The sequence below is a fragment of the Zootoca vivipara genome, chromosome 8, assembly GCF_965207765.1.
Source record: "Zootoca vivipara chromosome 8, rZooViv2.hap1.1, whole genome shotgun sequence".
Classification (NCBI taxonomy): domain Eukaryota; kingdom Metazoa; phylum Chordata; class Lepidosauria; order Squamata; family Lacertidae; genus Zootoca; species Zootoca vivipara.
Genome location: NC_142591.1, coordinates 82,096,787 through 82,111,530, shown reverse-complemented (window position 1 = coordinate 82,111,530; position 14,744 = coordinate 82,096,787). Strand labels below are relative to the sequence as shown.

The 14,744-nt window shown below is 41.7% G+C and overlaps 1 protein-coding gene across 26 annotated transcripts in view; it reads left to right on the top strand.

Moving 5' to 3' along the window:
- The window catches only part of PTK2 (protein tyrosine kinase 2), a 198,223-nt gene that overhangs the window by 98,762 nt on the left and 84,717 nt on the right, over positions 1 to 14,744 (top strand). For all 26 annotated transcript variants that reach the window (XM_088676031.1, XM_088676035.1, XM_088676036.1 and 23 more), the window contains one exon: positions 3,705 to 3,792. In XM_088676031.1, the coding sequence (XP_088532157.1) occupies positions 3,705 to 3,792 (88 nt within the window). The remainder of the gene's footprint in view (positions 1 to 3,704; positions 3,793 to 14,744) is intronic.

Sequence of the window (14,744 nt, the reverse complement as noted above, 5' to 3'; positions counted from 1 at the left end):
GCAGACCAATGAAATGTGCAAGTCACTCTTGCAGCTGCTTTCTGTTCATGTTCTTCATTCATGGCCGCAACTTTATTTAGCACATAGACAACTTGCTGCCGAGAGCAAATGTGTTCTGCTCTACTGCTGGTGCTGACAACATGTAAAGCCCACAATTTGGGCTTCTGATTCTTGGGACTCGCTCAGTGTCCTCATTTTGAGAAGTGCAGTAATGGAATATGAATAAATATGGGGTTTTTTTATTAAAAAAAGAAAGGGTGGGATAAAAATCAAATTAGTAATAATAAAGATGATTAATAGTAATGTTGTGGTCTAAAAGACTGATTTCTGAATTCTATCCCAGGGACTTCTGGGGCTTCTCTAAAGTTTATCAGGAATTTTTCAATGAGAAAGATCAGTAATACCAGAAAACATGTCTGCCATTGTTATCAGTGAGTAGCTGCAAGGGAGTTTTGTATGACTTCTGTGCTGCATTCTCCATCTACAAGAGACAATGGCCAAAAGACCTGGTGAACGCTCTGCATGGATTAGAGAGTTCTAGGATACAGTGACCTTGACAATGTGCAGGGCATCCTTTGCAGACAAGTCAATGTAGAAAGGCTTCCCTGGAGATACAGAGTTTGAAAACCATTGGTCTAGAAGCTCAGTCAGCCATCCTGTCAAAATGAATATGGTTTTTGCTTTCTTGGAAGTTGCCTGAAAAAACCATTCAGCTCATCTTGACAGAACTTCTGACAGACAATTGACATGAACAACATTAAGCAAATTATAGTTCTGCAGAATGAGGATGATGAGAACCAAAAGTAGCTCATTGCCAGGAGTCTGTCTTAGGTTGCTCTTATACATCCTGCTGCAAGAAGTCTCAGAGCAGCATCAGAGCACTGATCCCCTTGAGTGTGGCACCTCTTTTTAACTTCAGTGGACCATTGCAGACCTGGATCAAAGCTCACTTGCACTTCTCCCAGCCTGAAACTGCACCACCAGCATGGCATTTAAATTGAAATGAAAACATAATGCAAATAGCCGTCTCCATGCTTACGTGCTGCATAGGATAACATTTTTCTTCCAAAGAGAAGTTGAAACTATTACCGGTATTTTTAGTGGAATGGTTCCTTTAAAAAAAAAAAAGTTGCCAATAAGCACAAAGGATGCTAGTGAAATTGGTGTTATTGCTCCCTGACTGTTCATTGTGATAACATTTTCTTATTTAGCAAAACTTTATGCTGAAGATTTGTTTGCATGGTGTATTAGGCAAGTCTCATCAACCTTTTCATTTTGAAAGGTATAAAGGCTGATATTTGAAATCTTACAATAATTTTCATCTCCAGTTTTTAAATCACTGGAACTTATTTTGCATTATCATGGGGCAGAGAAGTTAGAATTTTAAAGTCTAAAGCAGTTGGAGTGGTAAAATTGTGTTTACTTCTAAAACTGCAGAATAGTTTTAGTTTTAAAACTGCAGAAGAATCTGCCTGTTGTAAAAAGCTTTCTAGAAATAACTGGTGACATTTTTCAAAAGAAAAAGAAGCTGCAAACAACTTGCAAGAGATCTCGATTTAGGCAGCCTGTGTAGAAGCTCAGGATTTAAAAGCTCTTGTTTAAGCTGATGATTATCTTCAGGTATAACTGAATTGTTTTAATATGGTGATAACTGTGCTTTCATAGGCTGTGACTTGGAAGTTAGATTCATGTTGACACAGCGTGGAGAGTGGGATGATAATCACAGTAACAAACACATTTAGAATTGAAAGGCGGTGTTTCTTTGTGATATCAGATAGGAAGAGGTTTACTGTGACATTTTTTTGCTTGTGAGGACAAAGTGACTTGTTGGCACTTCTGTTTCCTTATAATTTGTGCCATTAAAATATAGATACAGGAAGAAGCTGACAGTATTTTTTTGGCAGAGAATGAAACATGATGGATGCAGAATAATTTTATAGTAATTAACTCATATTTGGATCAAATTTAATGCTATTGTAGGGAAGATATAATAGTTCTAAAGGAGGGTAGCACTTGTAAAGCATATTAGATGTGGGCCAATGTCTAAAAGAGCTGCATATTTTGGACAGAGATATTGCCAGTTTTTCACAGCAGCTGCTGGCATTCCTGAAGAGAAGAGTTCCATTTTATATTGAGAAGCTTGTTTGGATCTTGTCCTTAGCCTTCTGCACAGATCATAGTGCAGATCTAGTGGTCTGCACAGATCTAGTGGGGTGCCACAGGGTTCTGTCTTGGGCCCAGTCTTGTTCAACATCTTTATCAATGACTTGGATGATGGGCTTGAGGGAATCCTGAGCAAGTTTGCAGATGACACCAAATTGGGAGGGGTGGCTAACACCCCAGAGGACAGGATCACACTTCAGAATGACCTTAACAGATTAGACAACTGGGCTAAAGCAAACAAGATGAATTTTAACAAGGAGAAATGTAAAGTACTACACTTGGGCAAAAAAAATGAAAGGCACAAATACAGGATGGGAGACACCTGGCTTGAGAGCAGTACATGTGAAAAGGATCTAGGAGTCTTGGTAGACCACAAACTTGACATGAGTCAACAGTGTGATGCAGCAGCTAAAAAAGCCAATGCAATTCTGGGCTGCATCAATAGGAGTATAGCATCTAGATCAAGGGAAGTAATAGTACCACTGTATTCTGCTCTGGTCAGACCTCACCTGGAGTACTGTGTCCAGTTCTGGGCACCACAGTTCAAGAAGGATACTGATAAGCTGGAACGTGTCCAGAAGAGGGCAACCAAAATGGTCAAAGGCCTGGAAACGATGCCTTATGAGGAACGGCTTAGGGAGCTGGGTATGTTTAGCCTGGAGAAGAGAAGGTTAAGGGGTGATATGATAACCATGTTCAAATATATAAAAGGATGTCATATAGAGGAGGGAGAAAGGTTGTTTTCTGCTGCTCCAGAGAAGCGGACACGGAGCAATGGATTCAAACTACAAGAAAGAAAATTCCACCTAAACATTAGGAAGAACTTCCTGACAGTAAGAGCTGTTCGGCAGTGGAATTTGCTACCAAGGAGTGTGGTGGAGTCTCCTTCTCTGGAGGTCTTTAAGCAGAGGCTTGACAGCCATCTGTCAGGAATGCTTTGATGGTGTTTCCTGCTTGGCAGGGGGTTGGACTGGATGGCCCTTGTGGTCTCTTCCAACTCTATGATTCTATGATTCTATGATCATGAACCAGTTATGTTATAATGGTGAATTACTGAAGGCCAGTAATTCAGTTTGTGTGTCAATAAGAAATTGGAATTGTATGAATGGTGATTGCTGTGAAGGTCAGTGGTTTCAACAGCACCTTGCATAAGCATATCATTTCATGCAATTTTAAAATTCCCACCCGTCTCTCTTTAAAAATCAAGCATTGTTTCCCTGTTGCTTTTTGATGTGCATATGAATTCTCACATATTTGGCTCTCATTGCAAGTCTTAATTTCATCTGTCTTGTTTTACCTCCAGGATATGTAGAATATATGCCTACTGGTAGGGAGTGTTTTGTTTTGTTTTGTTTTGATTTCATGTAAGTTGCTCTGAGAGCCTTTTTGGATGAAGAGTGGAGTACAAATGCTCTAAATAAATAAAATAAAATATAAATATTATACAGAACGGTTAGAGATTTTTAAAAAGTTATGTGATGATCACTCATAACTTACAAAACACAAAGCATATAATTTTTCTGCATTTTCTATCCTTGTAGATATGAACTTCGAATCCGATACTTACCGAAAGGATTTCTGAACCAGTTTACTGAAGATAAGCCAACGTTAAATTTTTTCTATCAGCAGGTAAACACATACAGCTTTGTTTAAACTTGTTTTGGGAGTTGTGAAAGTCTGCTTTGTTTATATAAGTAGCATGTTGATGCAAGCACAGAAAAATGGTGGTGGTATATGTTATTTGAAAGCACACATCAGAATTGGAGGGAAAGGGTGAGTCTCTTTTCTCAGTTTAAAGTGACAGTTAATGTCTCCCCAGGGACGCAGGTGGTGCTGTGGGTTAAACCACTGAGCCTAGGGCTTGCTGATCAGAAGGTCAGCGGTTCAAATCCCTGCGACGGGGTGAGCTCCCATTGCTTGGTCCCAGCTCCTGCCGTCCCAGCTTGGTCCCAGCTCCAGCAGTTCGAAAGCACGTCAGAGTGCAAGTAGATAAATAGGTACCGCTACAGCAGGAAGGTAAACAGCGTTTCCGTGTGCTGCTCTGGTTCGCCAGAAGTGGCTTTGTCATGCTGGCCACATGACCTAGAAGCTGCACACCGGCTCCCTCAGCCAATAACGCGAGATGAGCGCAGCAACCCCAGATCGGTCACGACAGGACCTAATGGTCAGGTGTCCCTTTACCTTTAATGTCTCCCCAGTCAAGAAAACCAGTTTAAGGCACCAGTTTTCATAGTATGAGTGGAGTTTGATAATTTTGCACATAGCAGTGATTAGGTTTCCCCTCTGTGCACCGACCCCAGTTTATACATATGCTGCATTGGGATAGATTCAGAAATACTTTTGTGTAAGACACACTTGCAGTGTGGTATAAGTACCCTGGGATATTTCACCCTGGTTAAATTCTGCCTTTCCATGAATAATGCCCAAGGCTGTGGCAAGAAGACATGTTTTGAAAGAGTTTTTCAGATCCTGGGTCTGACCAGTGCCTGGATGGAATTCTGCTGTAGAAGAAAGATGGCATACTTCCCCCAATAAATTCCAGCTGTTATACACAAATTTCAGCTGTTCTATAACTATCTATACATCAATTCTTCTAGAGATTCACACAAATCTGTGTAATAAATGTGGTACTTCCTCCCCCAAATAAAATAATAATAAAAATGCCCCACCCATCTGGCTGGGTTTCCCCAGATTAAAAACAGATTAAAAAACATAGGGATATCTCATAAAGCTTTAAAGAAAAAGGGCTGCCTTCTTTCTTGCTATAAACTTCCTTTCAAAATCCAGTTAACTTAAACCAGCTAACCATCTTCAAACCCTCATCTACTTGGAACTCTTCTAATAATTTTCTCTGTGACCAGGAAAACTGTGTATTCTGCAGTTCCATGCAAGCGCAGCTACAGTTCAATGGAAATACAGCAAAAAGCACAGGGCTTGGTTGCTGTGGGCACAATTCATTCATGATCCTGAAAAATCTTGGCTTTTAGTCACCACAACTGTGAAGATAAGCTTGAAAAGTGAGTGGGCAAAGTCTGGTGGAATCTCAGAAAGTAGAAAGGAGCTGACTAAGAATTTGTTAGTTCTTTAGCTAGTGAAGACAGCAGAGTTTCACTGTGCAGCGTACTCCCCCTTTTCTTCACAATGATTGACAGATTTACTGTAAAATCAAAAGTGGGAATCAGTTATGCAAAATAAGTAGAGGTGTGCAAATTTGCTTAAATTGCATATACAATATAAGAGCTGCAGAATGCATTGTTGGTACAGGATTTGTTGTACTCTTTTGACAGCAGCCCTATATTAATGCTACATATTGGTGTAAATAATTTAAGTTCGTCGAACAGAAGTTATCTTTTTTTTCTGTGATAAGGGTGACAAATAATAACAGCATTAAAAAATTCTTTCCAGTAGCACCTTAGAGACCAACTAAATCTGTCATTGGTATGAGCTTTCGTGTGCACGCACACTTCTTCAGATACACACCTGTAACCAAAATAATAACAGCAATTGTGAGGGGGTGGAAGGCTTAATTCAGCGATTTGTTTCCAGTGGACAGTGTTGCATAATTTGTATTGGAGTATTATGATGACAAGATGGGTGTAAAATTGCTCTGGGGAGCTCTAGTTTGGATGCATATAGAGCTTGTGCTTGCCAAGGCGGTGATGTGATAGTGTCACAGATCTCTGGTCCGTTCACTGTTCAGTAGACTTGCTCCCAGGCTACTCTAAAGCATTACTGAGTGTGCTAGTATTTGCCATGCTCACGGTGCTCTTGCCAGTCTGTATGTTTTCCTTCTGCCAGCAAATCACTGAATTTTTTCTTTAAGCACTGCCTGGTTAGTGCCTTGCCTCATGAATTAATTGAATCATTTTTTGAATACAGAAATGCCAGCAAAAGTTGATTTTCAGGAGGACTGGAGGAAGCTTTTTGGACTTGTTTTTCATGGCCAGAGATCCTTCAAGTTTAAGTTCAAGCCCTTTAAGTTATTGTTTTTGTTAATAATATTATCCATTTCATTTCTATACTGTTTTATCTTTTAAAGAAAAGATATCAAAGTGGTTTACAACCTACATTAAAACATTGAATAAAACAATACTGAAGGAAGTCAAAGTATATTTTCAAGGCAACATAATTAGCAGGAATCTAAAACATTATCTTAAAGATTTCAAAATAAAACATTACAAAGGTGGTCAACTACAAAATGCACATTTAACACAGCAAAGTTAAAAAATATTTTATCTTAAACATTCCAAAAGAAAACATTGCTAAAGAAAGTCAACTATAAAACGCACATTTAAAACAGGAATATTAGCAAGAAAATAAAATATTAGAATAAAATGTTATCATAAGCATAGAACGTATCTGCTGATGTTGCTGCCAATCTTGCCAGTGGTGGTTCATGGAGGATGGCAGCTGTGGAAGCTCTGGCTCAAGATCCTGGGTCTGAGCTAAAAGACAGTCAAGATGGTCTCTGGCCTCTTCTTCAGCCTCAGCTTTTGTAGCTGGAGTCAATCAGAGGCCCACCCTCCCAGGCCAGCTGAAATAAGACAAGCAAGGCAAGGGAGCAGGTCTTCCAGGACGTCGAGCCCAAGATGTTTATGGGCCCTCAACTCTTTCACGAAGTCAGGAGTGGTCATAGGAAGAGCACTGTGACCATTGGGTTGATAGTGCAGGTTAGGTATTCTACTTCGACATTAGCTTCTTAAATTGCTTAGGGGATTTTGTTTGGAGGTGTTGCTTTATTGGTATTATTATTATTATTTGTATCTTTATTATGATTTATGTGGAAATTGTTCAATTTGGCACTGTACTTTTTGATGTTTTATTTATTGTTTATGATTACTTTTGTTACGTTTGGAAATATGCAATTCCCCCTTCCCCATGTTGTAAGCCACCTTGAGCTTGGTTTTAACTATAGAAAGGCAGTATACAAATTATATTATGTATGTATGCATGTATGTAAATTAATTTTTAACAAATAAGTCATAGTAGGCTACCAAGGGTTTGCTGTACTGCTCTGGAGCCCATTACCACATGTTAAATCTCTGCCAGACATTCCTGTGGATTTATTTCTTTGTATCATACAATTTATATACCACTTGATTATAAAAAGGCAAAAACCTCAAAGCAGTAGATGTGATGACGGTGATGTAAAAACTCTCATTGCTGCCACCACAGAATAGACCTCAAAGTGGCCTATAGTCTGACATAGTCTGACATGTATCTTCCTCAGTTTGTGTTCTGCTTTTGTATTTTCTGCTGCTTCCAAGCTCTCTAATATAACAGGAAGCAGCTGAGGCTCTAGTCAATGGAAGATACATGTAGGAGTGGTCATCTGTCTCTTGGGACATTTTTCTATTCCAGAGACCAACTAGTACAATGACAGACAGTTAGCTAGGTCAAAAAGAAACTCTTTTAAGAGCAGTCAGGAAAAATGATGCAGACCCATCAGTCTCTGGTGGTAGATAATCCTTACTGTTCTCTGAGCCATGCAAATCTTTGAAGTCTTGTAAACCTATATCTTACGAGGTGGTGATCTTTCCATGTGGCAAGATATATTTACAAAACATTCCAGCTTCCCCCTCCCGGTAAAATTAAAATTAGTAAGAGTACGCCTGATTAAGTGATCATTTGCACTAAAGACTAGCATTGCTTCCAATATTATAAAGGTTCCCAAGTGTATAGTTTGATTTTGCCAACAAAATCGGAAGTGGGAGCATATACAAAGACAGCTGGGGGATCTGTCCACCATGACAGAAGGGGTAATTTTAAAGTCATTCTGCCTTGCACAATGCCCTGTTGGCAAGCAGTTCCCTTCCCCCAGTCACTAATGTCCTTATTATTACCATAGAAATAAGGGAGCCTGTGTAATTAGTGCAGGATGTCAAAGATCAACTTGCATTAATGTAGCAACTGTGACCTTTTTGATAAGGCAGAGCAGCAGCTGAGGGCAGATGGCAGCTGAGTGTTACCTAGTGCAAAGCTTTGCTTTTAAAAGCTGGAAAGAAAGAAAAAAAGACCAGTGTGTATTTTCTTTGGAGCATGAAAGTCTTGTTTAATGATTTGTCTGTTGTAAAGCTGGCCAAAAGGGAAGGGAGCACTTATATAAATGAAGTAGAGTAGTAACCACTTTTTGCAGTTCAACATTGTAGAAGCCATGATGATTCCACAGGATAAGAAACTTAGAACAAATGGGATGCAGAGGGTTTCATCCTCCGACAGCCTACTTTACTTCTTTTACAGATGCAGAGAAGGGACAGAGTGCTCTATCAGTCGTTAGCTACTTTGCTTGCCAGCATGCAATTCCTTATCTACTATGGCTACCAGGCAAGTTCTGAAACACAAGGCTGCTTTAAATAATGGCTTATTTAGAGGTCACATTCTGTGCATGGGTTCAACAGTGGCTTGAAATCCATGCTTTTATATACCTAAGTCAGTTGTCTTCATTGCTGACAGTGCTTGTAAGGAAACCTTGAAAATATACTAGACTGAATAATGTTTTGTTGTGGGCTGGTAGAGGGGAGGGTAGAGGAAGCTCTGTTCCTTCCCTAGTAACCCTCTGGATTTTCATTGGGCACAGAAAATGACATTCACTTGGACCAGCTTTACATGTCTTTGTTTCTACAGTAACATTCTGGGGACTGTTTTAAATGCTACACTTACCATGGAGATTAGCACCCCCATGGTGAGTTGAACTACCAACCTGCACATGCACACCTGCTTTCTCCATCTGTCTCATGATGGACAACTTTGTACATGTGAGTTCAGAAAGCAGACATCTGAAGAAAACATAACATTTAACTCTGCACTGTTAGCATCCCTATGCCCAGGTAGAGGATGGCCCAATAGATGGGAAACAATCTCAGATTAATGTTTTGCACCCAATCCCGAGACTCATCTTGGTGCCTTTGGATCGCTTGCTGTTTAATTAATGCATTATTGGTTTCATACTGTGAAAGCTGGACATTAGGAACCTGTTCAGATCCTTTCCTATCCCTGAAGCCACACCAATAAACCCGCTACCTCCCTTTGCACTCAGGGCTCCTCAGTTTCACCCTCTCCTGTTTATGTGCACCTCCTAATTAAGGCATGTAAGGTTGAATGTAACCTCATCCATGCCTTGCCCCGATTTACACTTTTGGGGGGGGAGGATTGTATCTTTTTGCTGCACAAAGATTAAAACCTTGATTATTCCATGTATTGTCTAATAGCAATCTTCTCATCTGAATTAAATTCCCAGGCTATGGTGAATGTTTCTTTCTGAGATTTTGTTGCTGTAAGGGCTGGGGGTGGGGAGATCTGGCTAAATGAAGCACATGCCTTCTAAAACATAGCAGCTGCTGTATAAGGCAATACAGTCCGTAATAAATTTATTCTTAACTCATGCACCAGAGTAAGCCTACACTGTTTGGAATGTCCAAACGTATGAGCTCTTCATTCCTCTCATCTTGACTGTGTATCGTGCCAGTCTGATGTGCCAGAGAACTTGACTGCTGGTGGGTTTTACAATTGTTCCTTAATGTTTTGAAGTTTGGGAAGTGACTAGTCAGCAAGTTATTCAAGAAGTGCACACAACCAGTGTTCTGTCTCAACAAAAATAAGGATCCTACTGAGAGAGCAGACTTGCTGTATTTTTGCTTTTTTGTTTCCCAATAAGCGTTTAGCCTGTGAAAAGGTTGCTGCTATTGGGGCTCCTGGCTTAAGCTCAACTCTGTGTTTACTCATAATAAGTCCCACTGAGTTAAATGGGGCTTTCCCTGTGTGTGCTGCATTTCAAACTTGAATCACTTTCTCTGGTTCATCACCCCTTCCCCTGGTGTGAAAAACATGTATGAGCTTGAAGAGAAACTCTCAAATGGTTGATCTCAACCTGCTTTTAATTCTAATTAATTCCTGTTGGAGTAAAATTCCAAACTGGTGTGGGATTCTTCTCATTGAGTCTGGGACTACATCTTGGGCAACAAACGGGTTTCCTAATCTCATCTTTTCCTCCTGCTGTGCAAAAGTGGAGGAGGGATAGATTTGCAGGGGAGACAGTGAGTAGTGAGGTGTGTGAGAGTGTAGGGAAAGAGCTGTCTGTTGCACTGTCTCAGATTCACCCTCCCTAAGATTGCTTTTCTGCCAGCTGGTATTCTTGAACAAGTTCTGGAAAAGAATTCAAAGAGGACCTGGAGAAGAAAGCATGCAGGTACAGGACAGATTAAGCACCTTTAGCCCACTTGACTCTTCTCCCTTCCAAATGCCATCAGCTGCTTTAAATGACAACAATAAACAGGGATTTGGAAATCCTGTTTGAGCTTTTGAACTTGCAGTTCTTGCCGTTTACTGCTCTGAGGCAGTGTCTGCAAACTTGCAGTTTCACCAGTTCCTGTGGCTGCCTTCTGCCATAATGTCTGCATGGTGAAATAAAGGTTTTGGGGAGGAGTCACCAGCTCTCTCAGAATCAAGCTACTAAATTCACAGATTATGATGTGCAATTTTTTGAAACTGAGAACCAACCAAGCGTCCTTAGGGACTGTTTTCCAGTGTGAAGGTTCAGATTCCAAAGCTGGGCCATAGTTAATGTATTTGCTCAAGCACCTCCAATGACAAAAGAAGAAGAAAACATGTGCATGATCTCACATAGTCTTCCCCAACCTGGTGCACGCCAATTGTTTTGGACTACAACTCCCATCATGCTGTCCATGCTGGCTATGGCTGACGTGAATTGTAGTCCAGCAACACCTGAAGGTTCACCTTCTTAGAACCCTCACCCTGTGTTTCTTCATGAATCAGTGTTCAGGTGAGGCTTCCCCCAAGTGCAAGGAATTTGCTGCATTTTTGCACTAGGAGTGATGCTGTCACCACCTGATACAATAATGCTGCACAATTGCTAGCTCAAATCGGACAGAGATTGATTTGAGAAGTTAAGGCCAAAGCAGTAAATTATGCAATTATATAATTATATAAATTATTAGATCACGGTCTGCAGTTTCTTGAAGATGGACTTCTGGCAAGTGATGGGCTGCACCTCACAAAAGTTGGGAGGAATGTTTTTGTCATGAAACTTAAAAACCTCATCAGGAAGGCTTTAAACTGACTTATGTGGGGGAGGGAGACAGTAGTCCTGAAGATAGGAGTCTATCAAGTTCTGAAGATGATCATTCAAATGTCAAGGACCAAATGGAGCAAAAAGCATGCAGACCTAGTGGTGGGAGGAAGATATCCTTAAATAAGAGACATGGGGGAATGATCAATGGTCTTCAATGTCTGTATACTAATGCACAGAGCATGGGAAATAAACAAGATGAACTTGAGCTCTTGGTACAGCAAACTAAATATGACATAAAATAGGCATCACTGAAACCTGGTGGGATGAGTCTCATGACTGGAATGTAATAATAGAGGGATACAATCTATTTCAGAGAAATAGACCAAACAGGAAAGGAGGAGGAGTAGCGTTATATGTCAGGGATGTGTATACCTGTGAAGAGATCCAGGATTTAAAACTTCAAAGCCAAGTTGAGAGTATCTGGGTCAAAATTAAGGGAGAGAAAAATAACAGTGATCGCACTGTGGGAGTTTACTATAGAGCCCCAAGCCAAACTGAGGACACAGATGAAGCCTTCCTGGAACAGATGACCAGGCATTTAAAAGGAGGTGAGATAGTAGTAATGGGGGATTTCAACTATCCTGACATTTGTTGGGTGTCAAACTCAGCCAAGAGCATAAGGTCGAACAGATTCCTCACTGGCCTTGCAGACAATTTCATTGTCCAGAAAGTGGGAGAACCAACAAGAGGATCAGCCATTTTAGATCTGGTCCTAACCAATAGTGATGACCTGGTTAGTGGGGTAGAAGTGGCAGGATCATTAGGTGGGAGTGATCATGCTCTTCTGGAGTTTATTGTTCAGCGGAAAGGAGCAACCAAGCATACTAAGGTCCAAATCCTAGACTTTAAGAAAGCCGACTTCAGAAAACTTAGGGAAACGCTGGGTGAGATCCCATGGACAGACTTACTAAAAGGGAAGGGAGTTCATGATGGTTGGGAGTTTGTTAAAAGGGAGGTATTAAAAGCACAACTTTAGGCAATACCAATGAGACGGAAACATGGAAGGTGCCTAAAGAAGCCAGGGTGGCTATCTAAAGAACTTTTAACTGAGTTAAGATTTAAAAGGGATATGTACAAAAAATGGAAAAGGGGAGAAATCACCAGAGAGGAATTCAAACATATAGCCAGCACATGTAGAGACAAAGTCAGAAAAGCTAAAGCACAGAATGAACTCAGGCTCGCCAGAGAGGTTAAAAGCAACAAAAAGGGCTTTTATGGGTATGTCCGTAGCAAAAGGAAGAACAAGGAAACAGTGGGGTCACTTAGAGGAGAAGATGGTGAAATGCAAACAGGGGACAGAGAAAGGGCAGAACTCCTCAATGCCTTATTTGCCTCAGTCTTCTCCAAAAAAGAAAACAACGCCCGACCTGAAGAACATGGAGCAGATGATTCAGCAGGGGAAACACAGCCCAGAATAAGTAAGGAGGTAGTACAAGAATACTTGGCTAGTTTAGATGTATTCAAGTCTCCAGGGCCAGATGAACTACATCCAAGAGTATTAAAAGAACTGGCAGAGCTGATTTCAGAACCACTGGCAATAATCTTTGGAAATTCCTGGAGAACAGGCGAAGTTCCAGCAGACTGGAGGAGGGCAAATGTTGCCCCTATTTTCAAAAGGGGGGAAAGAGAGGACCCAATTACCGCCCAGTCAGCCTGACATCAATACCAGGAAAGATTCTAGAGCAGATCATTAAGCAAACAGTCTGTGAGCACCTAGAACACGGGTGTCAAACACAAGGCCCGCGGGCCAAATCCGGCCTGCCAGACCTCGTCATGTGGCCCGTGTAGCCAGGGCCGGCGCCTCCATTTAGGATGCGGGAGGCAATCCTCTGAGGCCGCCGCTGCTCAGCGGGAAGGAAGGGGCGCCGCCCAGAGGCGCCCGCAGCTTCTGATTGGCTGCAGGATATTCCCCTTCCAGCACGGCTTCTGATTGGCTACAGGAATCTCCTGCAGCCAATCAGAAGCTGCGGGCTCCTCTGGGCGCCGCCCCTTCCTTCCCGCTGAGTGGCCAAGAGCGGGAAGGAAGCGGCAGCGGCATGGAGACTGCCTTCACTGCCCATGCAAGGTAAAAAAAAGGAAGCCCCTTTTCTTTCTTCCCCCTTCCCCGAAGCTGCTGGCGCGTGTGTGTGCGTGTGTCAGGCCCCATTTCTTCGGGTTCAAGGGGGTTCATTCACAAGGGGGGGGAGGATAAGGATGAGAAATGGCGGCAACGGTGCGCCTCAGCCGGTTCTCAATCTTTATCTTGAACACACTCCACGTCCACGCACACCCTCTCCAGTCTGGCAAAACTAATTGGAAGTGTTTACCAGCCTCCAATTTTCTCCTTTGGTTGTTAGCAGAGCCCTGACTTCAGTGTCCCCTTGCAGTTTTCTGTTGCTGGCCATAGAACACGCGGTGGCCTTTGGGGTATTTTTTTTTTTTGAGGGGGTGTTCCATCCTCCTGGCTGAGGAGCTTCCATCCTCCTGGCTGAGTTACAAAAGCATGGATGATGGTCTCCAAATCTTAGTACTGTACTGCAACTTGTATTGTTTAATGGTGGTTTTACGCAGACTTTTGTACTGGTGCCTGAACCCTTCTCTCCTGTACTGTAAGTACATATGATGTATGTGCGGGGGAGGGGGGTCTGCTTATTAGGGGAGGTCTGCTTATTATTCTGCTTAAAAGTCTGAGCGGTAAACTTTGGATATACTGACCACTTCCGTGTCACTTTACAGTGGTATAGGGACCATAAACTACAATCAAATATGTTTCTGCTTTCAGAGCTAGTTATTACTTACATTATTACAAAAAGCAGTAATAATTGAATGCAGTGACAATAATTTATGATAATAAAGAGTGGACACATAGTCCTACAGATACAACCAGCCCTTTGAGGGTGACCAAACTGCTGATGCGGCCCCCGATGAATTTGAGTTTGACACCCCTGACCTAGAAAGAAACTCTGTGATCACTAAAAGTCAGCATGGGTTTCTGAAAAATAAGTCATGTCAGACTAATCTGATCTCATTTTTTGACAGAATTACAAGCCTGGTAGATGAAGGGAACGCTGTGGATGTAGCCTATCTTGATTTCAGCAAGGCCTTTGACAAGGTGCCCCATGATATTCTTGTAAAGAAGCTGGTAAAATGCGGGCTAGACAATGCTACCATTCAGTGGATTTGTAACTGGCTGACTGACCGAACCCAAAGGGTGCTCATCAATGGCTCCTCCTCATCCTGGAGAGTAGTGACTAGTGGGGTGCCACAGGGTTCTGTCTTGGGCCCAGTCTTATTCAACATCTTTATCAATGACTTAGATGATGGGCCTGAGGGCATCCTGAGCAAGTTTGCAGACGACACCAAATTGGGAGGGGTGGCTAATACCCCAGAGGACAGGATCACACTTCAAAATGACCTTAACAGATTAGACAACTGGGCCAAAGCAAACAAGATGAATTTTAACAAGGAGAAATGGAAGGTACTACACTTGGGCAAAAAAAAATGAAAGGCACAA